Source organism: Nycticebus coucang, chromosome 14 (assembly GCF_027406575.1).
Source record: "Nycticebus coucang isolate mNycCou1 chromosome 14, mNycCou1.pri, whole genome shotgun sequence".
Classification (NCBI taxonomy): Eukaryota; Metazoa; Chordata; class Mammalia; order Primates; family Lorisidae; genus Nycticebus; species Nycticebus coucang.
The window spans coordinates 47,264,429-47,280,683 of record NC_069793.1 but is presented as its reverse complement, the minus strand read 5'-3'; the positions used below and the strand labels follow the sequence as shown (position 1 = coordinate 47,280,683).

At 39.3% G+C, this 16,255-nt stretch overlaps 1 protein-coding gene and 1 non-coding gene across 5 annotated transcripts in view; both read right to left on the bottom strand.

The window, feature by feature from the left end:
• The window catches only part of PIK3C2A (phosphatidylinositol-4-phosphate 3-kinase catalytic subunit type 2 alpha), a 124,367-nt gene that overhangs the window by 54,043 nt on the left and 54,069 nt on the right, over nucleotides 1–16,255 (bottom strand). For all 4 annotated transcript variants that reach the window (XM_053562333.1, XM_053562335.1, XM_053562332.1 and 1 more), the window contains exons 5-8: nucleotides 13,403–13,523; nucleotides 12,325–12,436; nucleotides 10,721–10,800; nucleotides 10,364–10,427 (exon numbers count right to left, since the gene is read on the bottom strand). In XM_053562333.1, the coding sequence (XP_053418308.1) occupies nucleotides 10,364–10,427; nucleotides 10,721–10,800; nucleotides 12,325–12,436; nucleotides 13,403–13,523 (377 nt within the window). The remainder of the gene's footprint in view (nucleotides 1–10,363; nucleotides 10,428–10,720; nucleotides 10,801–12,324; nucleotides 12,437–13,402; nucleotides 13,524–16,255) is intronic.
• On the bottom strand, nucleotides 10,516–10,648 carry LOC128566213 (small nucleolar RNA SNORA42/SNORA80 family). Its single transcript, XR_008374501.1, has one exon. It is a non-coding gene; the product is annotated as a small nucleolar RNA SNORA42/SNORA80 family (small nucleolar RNA).

Here is a 16,255-nt window from a genome sequence, read left to right as displayed (position 1 = left end):
TGAGAGCCATACCTTCTCCAGAGGCTAAATTTCAAACTGGGGCTGGGAGAGAGGCCTTCTCATGAATTCTTAGAGCTCCTTCACTGTCCATTTTTCCTTAGCCTAAAGATGACATGCTTTTTTGCGTCTGCTATTTCCAGAACCCTTAAAGCAGGGTTGGCAAATTTTTTCTCAAAGCAGTTAATTGGTTAACTATATGTAAAGGACTAAAACTGGATCCGTGCCTCTCATTACTTACAAAAATCAATCACGATGGATAAGAGATTTAAATCTAAGACATGAGACAGTAAACATCCTAGAGAAAAGCATGTGAAAAACTCTGGATGATATCACCTGGGGAAAGACTTTATGAAGACTCCATCGGCAATTGCAAAAACAACAAAAATAAATAAACGAGACTTAAGCTGAAAAGCTTCTACACAGCTAAGGACATAACAATCAAAGCAAATAGACAACCTTCATAATGGGAAAATATATTTGTATGTTACGAATCTGACAAAGGGCTAATAACTAGAATCTACAGAGAACTCAAACTAATCAACAAAAAAAGAGCAAATAGGCCCAGGCTGGGGTCTCATCCTTGTAATTCCAGCACTCTGGGAGGCTGAGGCGGGTGGATTGCCTGAGTTCACGGGTTTAAGACCAACCTGAAGAAAAATGAGACCTCATCTCTAAAAGTAGATGGGCATTGTGGTGGGAACCTATAGTTCCATCTACTCAGGAGGCTGAGGCAAGAGAATCACTTGAGCCCAAGAGTTTGAAGTTGCTGTGATGCCACAGCCCTCTACCAGAGGCAAGAAAGTAAGACTCTGTCTCCCCCCCAAAAAAAGAGTGATCAATCACTCTGTATGCATCATGAATAGAACCTTCCGAAGAAGACAGATGAATGACCAACAAACACGAAAAATGCTCATCGCTCACAAGTTCGAAACCAGCCTGAGCAAAGTGAGACACCATCTCTACTAAAAATAGAAAACTGAGGCAAGAGGATTACTTGAGCGTAAGAGTTGGAGGTTGCTGTGAGCGATGACATCACAGCACTCTACCCAGGGCAGCAGTTTGAGACTCTATCTTAAAAAAAAACAACTCATCATCCCTATCATCAGAGAAATGCAAATCAAAACCATCCTGAGATATCACCTAACCCCAGGGAGAACACCCCACATCACAAAATCTCAAAGCTGCAGATGCTGGTACAAAATCTGGAGAGAAGAGAACACTTTTACACTGCTTGTGGGACTGCAAACTAATACAACTTCTATGGAACAAAATATGGAGAATCTTCAAAGAACTAAAAGTAGATCTTCCATTAGATTCCCTAATCCCATTACTAGGTATCTACCCAGAAGAAAAAAAATTTTTTTATCACAAGGACATTTGCAATAGAATGTTTACTACAGCTCAATTTACAATTGGGAAGATGTGGAAGCAACCCAAGTACCCATCAACACATGAATGGATTAATAAACTGTAGTATATGTCATAGACTACTATTTGGCCATAAAAAAAGATGGAGACTTTTCATCTTTTGTTTTTAACTGGATGGAGTTGAAGCATCCACTGTACTCAATACTAATATGAAATCAATAGAGAAACAACTACATGCCCACATTAGAGAAGGACACAAGTATGTTCAAGTGGCGGGGAGGGACAGGAGGAAACAGGAAAGGAGGACACTAGTAAGCTCTCACCTAATCAGCACAATGTAGGGTATGCAGCACTCCTCCTGGGCTGAGGGCTTAATCACAACTTGAACTTTACCTTAGAAACACAAACAATGTGGCCTGAACATTTGTACCCTCATATTAATCTGAATTTAAAAAACCAGTCAGTAAATATTTAGGCTTTGTGGGCCAGCCTCTGTCACAATTTAATTCCATTAAGATGTGAAAACAGACAATAATAAGCAAATGAGTATGGTTATGGCCAAATAAAACTTTATTTGCAAAAAGAGGGAGCAGAGATGGTATTCAAACCAGTCTACCAACTCCTGCCTTAGAGTCCTCTTTCAACCCTTTGAGTGGTTAACCATCTTTTCCTAATAAACATGTCTTTACATTTCTGTGTTCAAATAACTAGTATAGTTTCTGTCTGCTGACGAACCCACAACTGATATATCTTACTATTGACAGGTGGTCATTTCCCCCCGGGTATGCCATATTTCTGCTTTGGTTATTTATCCAAGATTCTACCCTATATCCTGGAATAAAGCTTCAGTTTCATAAATGTTCATGTGGAAAATTCACAATGTCTTCAACCCCAAATCTGCACCTTATTGGTACTTTAACTATAACATACTCTGATCACAAGCTCCTTTGCTTCTAGCCCTCATACCCTCACTCTGACTGAAGTCTATTCTCTGAGTCTATCGCGCAACTGAGCACTTCTAAGAAAATCTCACTATCACACAGATTGAACAGTCCCCAGTTTTAACAGGACTTCCATGTCACTCAACATTTCTTTATTTGCCTTTGGTCAGCTCTCCTTCCCTTTCCCATAGAATATTAAACCAAACCATCATTTCTTGCCTCAAACCCATACTGTCACCCTAATGTCATTTTAGCAAAATGAATTAACATCTCAACACCAGAAAACCAAATGCCAGGAGCTATAAAAACTTCTGCAACTTTCTAGCCAAGCACAATGGCTCACACCCATTGTCCCAGCTACTTAAGAGGCTAAGGTGGGAAGATGCCTTGAGCCCAGGAGTTTAAGGCCAGCCTGGGGAACATAGCCAGATCCCATCTCTTAAAAACAAAAACAAACAAAAATACTCCTGGTAACTTCCTGACCTCCCCCCTAAAATCTACCCAATAGGAATTAAAACACATATCCACATACAGACTTATTCATGTATGTGTTTATAGTGGTATTATTCATGATAACCAAAAACTTTAAATTTAAGGTCAAATGTTCTTCATATGGTGAATGGATAAAAAAATGTGGTATAGCCATACAATGAAATAGTATTTAGCAGTAAAAAGAGGAAAGAACTACAGAAACATACTATAACATTCATACTACAACACGGATGGACCCCAAAAAGAGTATGGTGTGTGAAAAAAACCTGATGTAAAAAACTACATAGTGTATGATTCCACTTACATGGTCTGTCCGGGAAAGGCAAATGTATGAAACAAATAGGAACCAGATCAGTAGTTGTTTGAGGCTAAGGCTTAGAGTTGAGATTGACTACAAATTAGAACAAGGAAACTTTTGGGAGTGGTAAAAATGTTCTAAAACTGGATTGTAATGATAACTGTTCAACTTTATGCATTTACTAAAAATCATGAAATTATATATACACAATGGGTAAATTTTTTGATGTATTTAGTATTTTAGATCAGATGATTCATAAAGAGCCTTCTAATAACATTTAAGAATAAGACCTTGGGGCAGTGCCTGTGGCTCAGAGGAGTAGGGCACCGGCCCCATATGCCAGATGTGGTGGGTTCAAAACCCAGCCCCGGCCGGAAACTGCAAAAAAAAAAAAAAAGAGTAAGACCTTAATAAAGAGTGAGCCATGCAAATATCTGGGGGAAGGGCACTAGAGGGAGCAACAAGCATAAGGGTCCCCAACGGCAAGCATACCTTGCAGAAAATCAACCAGACTAAAAGAAAGAGAAGTGATAAGAAGCCAGATGAGAGAAGCAGTAGGTCAGACTGGGAAGCTACAATCAGTGCTTTGAATGTTATTAAGCCAGTAAACTGGATTTTCAGCAAGAGTGGCATGATCCAACTATTTAAATTTAATTTAATTTTAAAAAGAACCATCTCTTGGCTTAGATGTTACCCTATTTTAATTTGGTTTCTTCTTATTTTCATTTCTTTGAATAAACATTTGCTTTCAAGATTATTTTAGACTTACAGAAACTTACAAAAATATATGTAGAGTTCCCATGTCATAGTAAAGGAAATTGAATTAAGTAACATCTTACATAACCGTGTTACATTTGTCAAAACTAAGACATCAACACTAGTACATTACTATTAGGTAAACTTCAGAATTTATTCAGACTCACCAGTTTTTCCACTAACAACCCTTTTTTCTCTTCCAAGGTATAATCTAGGATACCACACTGCATTTAGTAGTTTATTTTTTATTTGTTTTTATTTTTTTTTTTGTAGAGACAGAGTCTCACCTTATCGCCCTCAGTAGAGTGCCGTGGCATCACACAGCTCACAGCAACCTCCAAATCCTTGGGCTTAGGCGATTCTCTTGACTCAGCCTCCCAAGTAGTTGGGACTACAGGCACCCACCACAATGCCCGGCTATTTTTTTGTTGCAGTTTGGCCAGGGCTGGGTTTGAACCCACCACCCTCGGCATATGGGGCCGGCGCCCTACCCGCTGAGCTACAGGCGCCACCCTTTTTTTTTTTTTTGTAGAGACAGAGTCTCACTTTATGGCTCTCGGTAGAGTGCTGTGACATCACAGCTCACAGCAACCTCCAACTCCTGGACTTAGGTGATTCTCTTGCCTCAGCCTCCGGAGTAGCTGGGACTACAGGTGCCCGCCACAATGCCCAGCTATTTTTTTGTTGCAGTTCACTGGGGTCAGGTTTGAACCTGCCACCCTTGGTATATGGGGCCAGCACCCTACTCACTGAGCCACAGGCTCCGCCCTAGTAGTTTATTTTTAAAAGATCATTTTTGTTGACTATGGAAGACAAGACTCTGAAGTTGGGCGACTAGTCCAGTCATAACAGTCATTCCAAACATAATGCACAAAGGTGAGTAACAGTCACTTTAACATAATAACAGTCATCCCAAACACAATGCCCAAAAGTGAGTCCCTAATCTTTCCTCCAAAGGACAATGGCAGAAGGTGGAGGACTAGTAAGGAATTACTGCAACTGACTAGGGCTGTAGCTCTGATACTGAAGAAGGTGGCTAGATTCTGAATGAATTCTCAAGGTAGAGCTCACATGAATTAAACTGAATGCAGGATGTGAACGATGTTTTTCTTGAGCAGTTAAGGATAACTCTAAGGTTTGGGTCTCAGCAAATACAGAAGGGAGTTGTCATTTATTAAAATGGGGGGGATAACAGAAGAAGCTGTGCATGTGTGAAGGCTGGAGGCATATGGGATAAGTCTCTCTCAGGATTGCTTGGAACCTAAAACTGTTGTGAAAAAAATACAGTCTTTAAAAAAGAGAAGACAGATAAATAAATAGATATAAAGGGTAACAAAAAAATTCAGTTTTGCAGATCTTAAATTTGAGATATTAATTAATTAGGCATTCACATAAAGTTGTCAAATAGTAGATATGTGAGTGTGGAATTGAGGGAAAAGATCAAGGCCAGACATACACATTTCAGTCATCAGGCCAGAGCTGTAGCAAGATCACCTGTGATGTGAATGTAGAGAGAAGATGTCCTAGAATTGAGCCCTTGGGGCATTCTAATCCTTAGGGGTGAGGAAGATAAGGGGATCATAAGCAAGAAGTCACAAGTGAGAGTGAGACACAGCAGCCAATGGGAAGTAGGAGAACCAAGAAGGTGATATCCCAGAGGCCAGCTAAGGATTTCAAGAAGGAAGAAATGATCAACTATATCAAACAAAAATAATGTCTAAGGACTACTGGATTCAGGGTTATGAAGTCCTTCATGACTCAGTAAGTGCAGTCTCAGGGACATACTAAGAATGAGAGACTGATTGAAGTGGGTTCATACAGAACATGAAGAGAAGAAATGAAAGCAGCAAAGACATAACTTTCAGGAGTTCTGCGGCAAGGAGAATACAGAAGTGCAGTGGTCGCTGCAGGTGGATGTGGATTTTTTGTTTTAAGATGGGTAATGCTTTTTTTCTCTACCTCCAATAATTTTCCTGGTGATCTCATCCAGTCTTATGGCTACAAAATACCATTTATATTCTGCTGATTCCCAAGTTTATTATCTGAAGCCTGGATATCCAACACATAATTCCTGATTCATGTTAACTACCTACTCAGGATCTCCATTTGGATGAATAACAGTCATCCCAAATGCAATGCCCAAAGATGAGTCCCTGATCTTTCCTCCAAACCAGCTCTTCTCACTGTTTTCTGCATCTCACTAGAAGGTTACTCTGAACTTCCGGTTGCTCAGGTAGGAAATTTTAAGAGTTACTCTAAATTCTCCTCTCTTCTCATGCCCCGTATCCAAACTATGGGTAAATCTTCCTGGCATTAATTTAAAATGTATCAGCATTCAAGTCCTCCTCACCACTTCTACTGCAGTTACCCTGGTCCAGGCCATCACCACCATTTCTATGGCATCACCGTCCTAACTGACTTGTTTCCACTCTTGCCCACATCCCTTCTCTTACAGCTCCAAAAACCTAGCAGATCTTGTATGTTCCAGGCACACTCCCTCCTTAGGCCCTTCTACTTAACAGTCTTGTCTCCCTGGAACACTCACGGTGCAGAATAGCCACATGGCTTCTCCCTTTCCTTCCTCCTCCAGGTTTTTGTTCAAATTCGTCTTCTCAGTGAGGCCTTCTCTGCCTTTTTTAAAATTACAATATTACTCTCTTCCTATATTTTTCTCTATAGCCCTTACTATCTAATGTAACATATATTTCACTAGTTTATTTTACTGTGTCTCCTCCAACTAGAATGTAAACTAACTCTGAAGGCAAGGATTACGGTTTCTTTTGTTCACTACCATATTCTCAGCACCTAGAACATTGCCTCCTAATAGGGAGATACTCAGTAAGTAGTTTTTGAAAAAAATGTATATGTTTATATGCTGATAAGAATGTACTAACCAGAAATCTGGAAGTCATCCTACACTCATACTCTTTCCTCTTATTTATTTATTGATTTTTGAAACAGAGTCTCACTATGTCACCCTCAATAGAGTCCCGTGGTATCACAGCTCACACAGCCTCAAACTCTTGGGCTCAAGCGATTCTCTTGCTTCAGTCTCCCAAGTAGCTGGGACTACAGACGCCCACCACAATGCCCGGCTATTTTTTGTTGCAGTTGTCATTGTTGTTTAGCTGGCCCGGGCCAGGTTAGAATCTGCCAGCTTTGGTGTATGTGGCTGGCACTATAACCACTGTACTATGGGTGCTGAGCCCGCTTTCCTCTTATTATTCATATGTAATAACTTACCAAGATCTTATCAATTTTATCTCCTAAATATTGTTATTCTGTTCCCTCCGTTTTACCTTTGCCATGCTCATCATCCTTCAGCTGGAGTACCAAGAAAAAGCCTTTCTAAGGAATCTCCCCAAAACCAATCCCAGCTTTTTTTTTTTTTTTTTTTGTAGAGACAGAGTCTCACTGTACCGCCCTCGGGTAGAGTGCCGTGGCGTCACACGGCTCACAGCAACCTCTAACTCTTGGGCTTAAGCGATTCTCTTGCCTCAGCCTCCCGAGCAGCTGGGACTACAGGCGCCCACCTCAACGCCCGGCTATTTTTTTTTTTTGTTGTTGCAGTTTGGCCGAGGCTAGGTTTGAACCCGCCACCCTCGGCACATGGGGCCGGCGCCCTACTCACTGAGCCACAGGCGCTGCCCCCAATCCCAGCTTTAAACCTAACTTCCAAAGTATCACCAATCCCAGCTTTAAACCTAACTTCCAAAGTATGGTCAGAGTAATTTCAGAGTATAAGACTAAACAAGTCCCTTGCTACAGGAAGAATGGGGACCAAAGACCCCATTCTTAGAAGGGGAGGGCACCTCCAGAAAAAGGGAAAATTAAAAAGTAAGCTGAAGGAGTTGGAACAAAGAAAAGTCAGCTAGTTTACCTTTAAGCTAGCCATTGCTAAATTTCTTATCTGAACAAGTTTCTGGCTTTTCCTGAAACTCTGGTCTATTGGGGATATACCTTATACCAATACCCTGCTGAGTCTGTGAACACTCTGAGGAAGTAAAATGATCATAAAAGAGGTTATGACAAGACCTGGAATAGATACACCTTCTGGGTTTTTGCCTGCCCATTAAACAGACAAAGCAGATACCCATTGTGGAGATTTACATTTGGCTGGATCAGAAACCAAGGGAATAGCTTGGGCCCTGAGATCTGGGCAGTAAAGCTAAACACCCCTTATTGCAGAGGTGGTGGTGGTGAGAGGAAAAAGCCTCTCTTCCAAAGATTCCTCAGATTAACACCAGTGGTGTTTTACTCCACAGTGAACTAGCAGAGTTTAACAACTCCCTAGGAATCTGTGTGTGTGATTCCAGACAGGAGGCTTCCCCCACACAAGGCTCAAGTTTCAGATGCTCCAAAACTGCTCACATCTTTAAAGTTAATAATAGTAACTATAGGAGCTGATAGCCGCTCAAAGAAACTACTGGCATCTTTGTTCCCTTTCTCAGCTTACCATCTGGGCAGATAGATTTCAATAAAAGTTGTGTGGAACAAAGACTTGGGGCCACTAGCCAGAGCCTGCAAACAGGCAGTGGTCCCCTGAGCTCCCACCTTTGAAAATTCTATTCTGTGTCTCGTATCTCTTTCTTTATTTTCGTTCCTAACTTTATATTTCTTCAGTCATGCCAGTTCCATAGGTCTTAGCGGACCCTGCCCTCTGGGCAAGACCCTGACATTTGGTGCCCAAAGCAGGACTCCACACTTGGACTCCCTACTTCCCACTGATGGATAAAAATACCTACGTGGCTAAAGCAGGGGGGGTCAACAAACTTTTTCTGTATGGGAGCCAACAGTAAACAGTTTAAGAATGATGTTTGTTCAACTACTTAACTCTGGAATACAAATGCAAATAACAACAGATAATACAAGATCCGACAATTAAATTTACAAACTCATCTTAGAAAAACTGCTACATTCCTCACTGCTGATATATCACTATGGTCACCAGATGGCCAAAGGGAGTACTTCAAAGGTGACCGTAGTGATGTTCAGCAAGGAAGTGTGTAGCACTTTTCCTAGGATGAGTTCACAAACTTAATTGTCAGACCTTATATGACACAGCTCTGACAGTCATTGAAAAAAAGAGCAATCCAAAATTGCTTTCAACCAAGCGCTGGTGTCAGTGCACAGCTTCTCAAGGGGAGTACTTGAAAGTGATAGTCAACAATGAGGAATGTAGCCTTTTTTTCTAGGTTGAGTTCCCAAACCTAAATGTCTGACCTTGTATATAAACAAATGGGTGTGATTGTGTTAAAAAATGTTTATTTATAAAAAACAGAAAGTGGGGCAGCGCCTGTGGCTCAGTCGGTAAGGCGCCGACCCCATATACCGAGGGTGGCGGGTTCAAACTCGGCTCCGGCCAAACTGCAACCAAAAAATAGCCGGGTGTTGTGGCGGGCGCCTGTAGTCCCAGCTACTTGGGAGGCTGAGGCAAGAGAATCGCTTAAGCCCAGGAGTTGGAGGTTGCTGTGAGCTGTGTGAGGCCACGGCACTCTACTGAGGGCCATAAAGTGAGACTCTGTCTCTACAAAAAAAAAAAAAAAACAGAAAATGAACTGGATATGGTCCCCTGATCTAGATGATACGCTAAAATTCCTTAACTTGTATTATACATTGGCAACTTATATCTGGCTATCTCCAATGTCATCTCTGAATCCTAATTTCACATCTTATACTCTATTACAAAACTGCTTATACGTCCACATAAGTATCACACCTATTTGCTTTTTTTTTATATTCCCTTGCCAGCTTTCTTCTGGCTATCTCATACAGTTTAAAGACTTGGCTCAGGTGATTTCCCTTCTAAAAGGCCTTCCCTAAACCCTCAAATTAAATAAGGTGCCCTTTCTTGATCTGCCAAAGAACTCCAGCACATAATTATACTACACATTCAATACAATATTAAAATTTTCTTTAAATATCCGACCACTAGTCTATACGTTCCTAATAGGTGAGGAACTCAGTTTCCTAACTTCAGAATTTAGCCTATAGTAAGTATCCAATAAATGCTCTCTGAATTGAACTGAAGGTTCCTCTTATAATAAAGCTGAAGTGAAAGTGAACATGTTGACTCAAGCAATATTAATAACTTTGGCCATAAAATAAGACATCAAATATCAAGAACATAGTTTTTCCTTTTTCCTTTAAAGAGACAAGGTCTTGCTATGTCAGTCAGGCTGGAATGTAGTGGCATGATCATAGCTCACTGCAACTTCAAACTCCTAGGCTCAGTGACACCCCCAGCTCAGTCTCCCAGGTAGCCATGACTATAAATATGTGACACCACATCCAGCTAATTTTTAAATTTTGTGAGAGACAGGGTCTCGAAACTCATGACCTCAAATAATCCTCCTTCTTCAGCCTCCCTAAGTGCTGGGAGTACATGTAACCTTGCCTGGCCTAAAATTATAGTTTTAAGAGTCCTAAAATATTTCACCCAAACCAACACTAGCATTGGCAACAAGAATCTTTAAATCATTGTGTCAAAATGTAAATTAAGACTTACTTCAACTTGAAGAGCCAGCTCTACTTGGTTGTGATAAGAATCTAAGAGTTCTTCAACAGAGTGTCTGAAAGAAAGAAGTTATTGTGGCTAAAGAACACTATACAAAAATTATTGTTTTAATCACAAAATAAATGTATTTTTTTTTTTTTTCCCTCTGTGCAACCCACTTCAGTGCCAGCAGCCTATGGACACGGAGGCCAGGCAATGGTTCAGGGCCACAGTTTGCTCTGGCATGGGGCACTATGAGAGGCCCAGGGGAACGGGCCCGCCATAAATCTAAACAAAATAAATGTATTTACATTTCCCCCACCCCAAAAAGGTTTGAAAACCCCAAATTAATGCTTTAGAAACGTATACCTCGTTATGACTTCTTTATAAGGTTTTTCTATTTGATGCAGGTGTTTGTTCAAATTCACAGGTGTTTCATCATCTTCTGCCTAAACAAACACATATACATAAATGTTTACCCCAAAAAATCAAATCTACTCCTTGGTCTTTACATTGTAAAATCAAATATGGTTAAGTGTATGGATGAAATCTTTAAAGTGATTTTTTTCAAAACGGAAGAAAAACTACTATCAGAATTTGGGCTGGGATTGTGGCTCATGCCTGTAATCTTAGCACTCTGGGAGGCTAAGGCGGGAGGATTGCTTGAACTCAGGAGTTCAAGACCAGCCTGAGCAAGACCAAGACCTGGTCTATACTAAAAATAGAAAAATTAGCTGGGCATTGTGTTAAGCTACTCAGGAGAGGAGGCTAAGACAAGAGGATTGCCTGAGCCTAAGAGACTGAGGTTGCTGTGAGCTACAATGATGCCATGGCACTCCACCTAGGACAACAGAATGAGACTGTATCTCCAAAAAAAGAAAAAAAAAAAAGAATTAAATCCTATTTATAATTGATTCAATTATAAAAGTGAATAAATATTCTGAAAAATACTTTCATTTTTTAAACAGAAAACATAAATGCTTTCAGTCTCGTTTCTGATATATAAATAACCCCTTAAAGCAAAGCCCACTCTATACAGAGAGAGTAAAGAGCTAAAAATATCTTCAAAGATGGCTGACAGCCAAATGAAGGGGGTGGAAGCCAGATGGGGAAGATACCACTTCAATTCCTGTATTATTTTTTCTAATGATAATCAAGTTTCCTCCCACTCCCTTCCAAGCCCTAACAAACAAGGTACTAATCTCTTCTATTATAAGTCCATATTATGAAATGTAGTCAAGAACATCATTCTTTATGAAACTGAAAAATTACTAATGAATGCCAAAAGGTACTAATTTTTATCAAATAGTTTCCATCTAACTGAAATAAATTCTACCTGACATAGAAGTAAAATTCAAGAAAATAAAATAAAAAAGAAAGTAGAAATGACTGATATTTTTCCACCTAAAATTCTACCAAATGAAGAGTAATGTACTTTAGAGATGAAAACTTCACTTACAAACTCATCAGAGGTTTGTACAATAAAACAATGACTGAATTTCCTCCATTCTGTTTTGTTTTAACTTCAAAAAAAAGTACTGAACTTTGTTTTTTGAAAGCATCCATCTGCGGAAGTACCAGGCTTTCATTTTGTGAGAAATAATTTATTTTGCTCAGTTTGGTACAAAGATCAATACTGATCCTTTCCTCCCCCAACCACATTCAGTTTTCAAAATCCTTTCTTCTTCCTCATTTTCCTTAACTGACCCTGCTGTTTTCACTTGTGTGTAAAACTACTGCAAATCAAACTCTTAATTCTGCCACTTTAATTTTCAAATTTTCTAAGGAGTATGCTACCTAAACCATGAATGAAAATCTCCCACATCTGCTGAAAAAGACTCCTGTTGAGGGTAATGAGTTCATCACCCCATTCCAACCAAGAAATCCGAGAAAATGTACAAATAAAAAATGGCTAATTCGCAGAATTATTAAGATTCAACCAAATGCAATTCAGTTATAAGATACACACTTACTGTTCGGGCCAGGTTTTGGCACATTGCACTGAAGGTCAAGAGTTGCAATCTAATCTCTGTGTCCCATTTTCGACAGTTTTGAATATGTTCATGACTTCCAAGGCAATGGTTACTGTTAAAATACATTAATTATTCACCATACTACTCAAATTAGAAATTATAGAAGAGTAAATTACAAATCATATCTGAATCAGAAACTAAAGAGAATGGTGCAAGCATTTAAACAGAGGAATTATTTTTTATAAGAAGAGTCAAAGTGAAGAAGAAAGAGGACCAAGACAAAGATGAAGAAGGAAATAAAAATAGGGACAGTACACTTCTAGTAGTCTAGGAGAATAACATCCATCAACAATTAGACTACATGGTAAATGTAACAAATGACCTGGTTAAGAAAAAGATTCAATAATTATTTCAGGCAACCAAAAAGAAATCACAGATGACTACTATCCATAAAGTAATAGTGCATGCTCCAAAAGGAAAATAGACCCTATTATGATGTGACTGACTCTACAAAAAGAAAAACACTTTTTTTTTTTTTTTTTTTAAGACAGAGCCTCAAGCTGTCGCCCTGGGTAGAGTGCCGTAGCATCATAGCTCACAGCAACCTTCAACTCCTAGGCTCAAGTGATTCTCCTGCCTCCACCTCCCAAGTAGCTGGGACTACAGGTGCCCACCACAACGTCCAGCTACTTTTTGGTTGCAGTCATCATTGTTGTTTGGCAGGCCTGGGCTGGCTTTGAACCCACCAGCTCAGGTATGTGGCTGGCACCTTAGCCACTTGAGCCACAGGTACCGAGCCAGAAAAAAACATTTTATTCACTTATTAATCAATTACCTGCAATTCTTCCTGTATAAGGCTACAAAATTCTTAAGGGAATACTAGGTCTTACCTATCTCTGAAATCACACCACTATCTTAGATATGACACCTTAGACACAGTATATCTCAATATCAATTTACTGATCCAATGAATCAACTCAAATAGGACCCAATTTATTTTTTATTACAAATTTAACTTGAAAATTTTCAAATTAAAATGACATTTTCAAAGATGTTGCTCAGCAGTTAAAATACTTACTTCTGCAGCACTTCCTCTTGACCACAAACTTTCAGAACATAGCTGCCAACATCTACTTGATTTAAGTCATCATGTACCCAGCAAAGAGCTTGCATTATGATGATTTCTACAGTAGAACTCACTGCAAAAGAATTAGTCATTATTTTCATTTTACTCATGTACCTCTAAGTATTTACTATACAACACTGTATTACTTATACTCTAAAACAGCACCGTACAACAGAAATATAATATAAACCACACATGTAGGCCACATATATAATTAAAAATATTCTAGTAATATTGAAAAATTAAGAGGAAAGAGGTAAAACTAATTTTAATAATATGTTTTCTTTAACCTAAAGTAGGCAGTACCCCCATTGTAGGTTCTGTATCTGTGGATTCAATCAACCTTGGAATGAAAATTTTTGGGGGGGCCGGGGACGACGACTGTGTCTGTACTGAGTATGTGCTGACTTTTTTCTTTGCCATCATTACCCAAACAATATAGTACATCAACTATTCACACGGCAGTTGCATTACATTAGGTATTATAAGTAATCTATGATGCTATGGTGGATGAACATAGGTTATATGCAAATATTATGCCTTTTATATCAAGGATTTGAGCATCCTGAAGTTTTGGTATACAAGGGAGGTCCTAGGATCAGTCCTCCACAGATAACATTTAGTAGTATCTAGCAAATAATGATTTAAAAAAGAAGAAAACAAAATTTTAAAAAACATAATGATTTAAAATTAATTATAAGAAAAAGAATCAGTTAGGTACAGTGACTCACGCCTGTAATCCTAGCACTCTGGGAGGCTGAGGTGGGTGGACTGCCTAAGCTCATAGGTTGAAGACTGTCCTGAGCAAGAGCAAGACCCATCTCTAAAAAATATCCAGGCATTATGGCAAGTGCCTACAGTCCTAGCTACTAGGGAGGCTGAGACAAGAGAATCACTTGAGCCCAAGAGTTGAAGGTTGCTGTGAGCTTTGATGCTATGGCACTCTACCAAGGGCAAGAAAGTGAGACTCTGTCTCAAAAAAACAAACAAACAACAAAAAAAAAGAATTGCTATTTTAAATGTTTGACATTTGCCTGGTATATTTTCCAACGAAGAATAAAAATATAGCAAGTAGAAGCATTGTTCAATTATCTTGGCAAAACATGGATACTAAGATTACAACATATTAAAAACAAAAGATTTTAAAGCAAAATATTTTTATGCATACTGCTTCTATGCTTAATTTTTTAAAGAAGGCATTTATATCAAAACTACATGAAAATTAACAGCTTGGCAGACAAGGCCCCTATCTAATATAATAACCTCTAACATAATATGACAGCTGCATTTGTGAAATGTATGCTGGCATTTATAATCTAAACACAAATCACTGCTACCATAATTTGGTTATGAATAACTTAACAATAGACATATAAAATACTTTATGATGAGCTTTAATGCAATAGGTCAAAATTTGATACAAATTAAAACATTTGCTGTCAATGCTTATTAGTGCTTATTTTAATTAAACTGTCTACTGAATTTTTTTTTTTTTTTTTTTGAGACAGAGCCTCACTCAAGCTGTCACCCTGGGTGGAGTGCCATGGCATCACATCTCACAGCAACTTCCAACTCCTGGGCTTAAAGTGATTCTCTTGCCTCAGCCTCCCAAGTAGCTGGGAGGTGCCCGCCACAATGCCCAGCTATTTTTTGGCTGTAGTTGTCATTGTTGTTTGGCAGGCCCAGGCTGGATTTGAACCTGCCAGCTCTGGTGTATGTGGCTGGCACCTTAGCCCCTTGAGCTACAGGTGCTGAGCCTTATTGAACTTTTTAACATTAGTATTCTTACTGCATACCTAGATTTACATGATTCCTCAAGCCAAAATTTAAGGTATTTTTAAAAAGAATAACTTTCTGGCTTGGTGCCTGTAGCTCAGCCGCTAGGGCACCAGCCATATACACTGGAGCTGGTGGGTTTGAATCCAGCCCAGGCCTGCCGAACAACAATGACAACTACTACCAAAAAATAGCCAGGCGTTGTGGCGGGCATCTGTAGTCCCAGCTACTTGGGAGGCTGAGGCAAGAGAATCACTTAAGGGCGGTGCCCGTGGCTCAAGGAGTAGGGCGCCAGTCCCATATGCCGGAGGTGGCAGGTTCAAACCCAGCCCTGGCCAAAAACCACAAAAAAAAAAAGAGAATCACTTAAGCCCAAGAGTTTGAGGTTTTTGTGAGCTGTGATGCCACAGCACTCTACCCAGGGTAACAAAATGAGACTCTGTCTCAAAAATAATAATAATAATAACTTTCCCTTTAGAAGCTAAAAAATGATTATTATAGTTGGCTAATATTTTTCTGTTTCAGATTTATACTTTTTCAAACATACAAAGCTAGAAAGAATGAATCCAAATATTAGACATATTCCTTATCAAAACCATCAAGGAAAAAAATGGTATAATTCTTAGGCCAAAGTACTGTAGAAATGTAGGATCTCATTCCACTGTTGGCATCCCATTAAAATAATATACATTATGAAATGTAATAAACTCTGAAAGAAAATAAAAATAGTTTTAAAACCTATAACAAGGTGGACATGGTAGCTCCTGCTTGTAATCCCAGCACTCTGGGAGATCTAGGCAGGAGGATCACCAGAGGACAAGAGTTTCAGACCAGTCTAAGCAACACAATGAGACCGTATCTCTATAAAAAAACTTTTAAAATTGGCCAGGCATGGCAGTGCATGACTGTAGTCCTAGCTTCTGGGGCATCTGAGCCAACAGGCCAAAGAGTTTAAGGATGCAGTGAGCTATGATTGCAGTACTGCACTCCCGCCTCGGTGATAAAGTGAGATGCTATTCATAATAAATA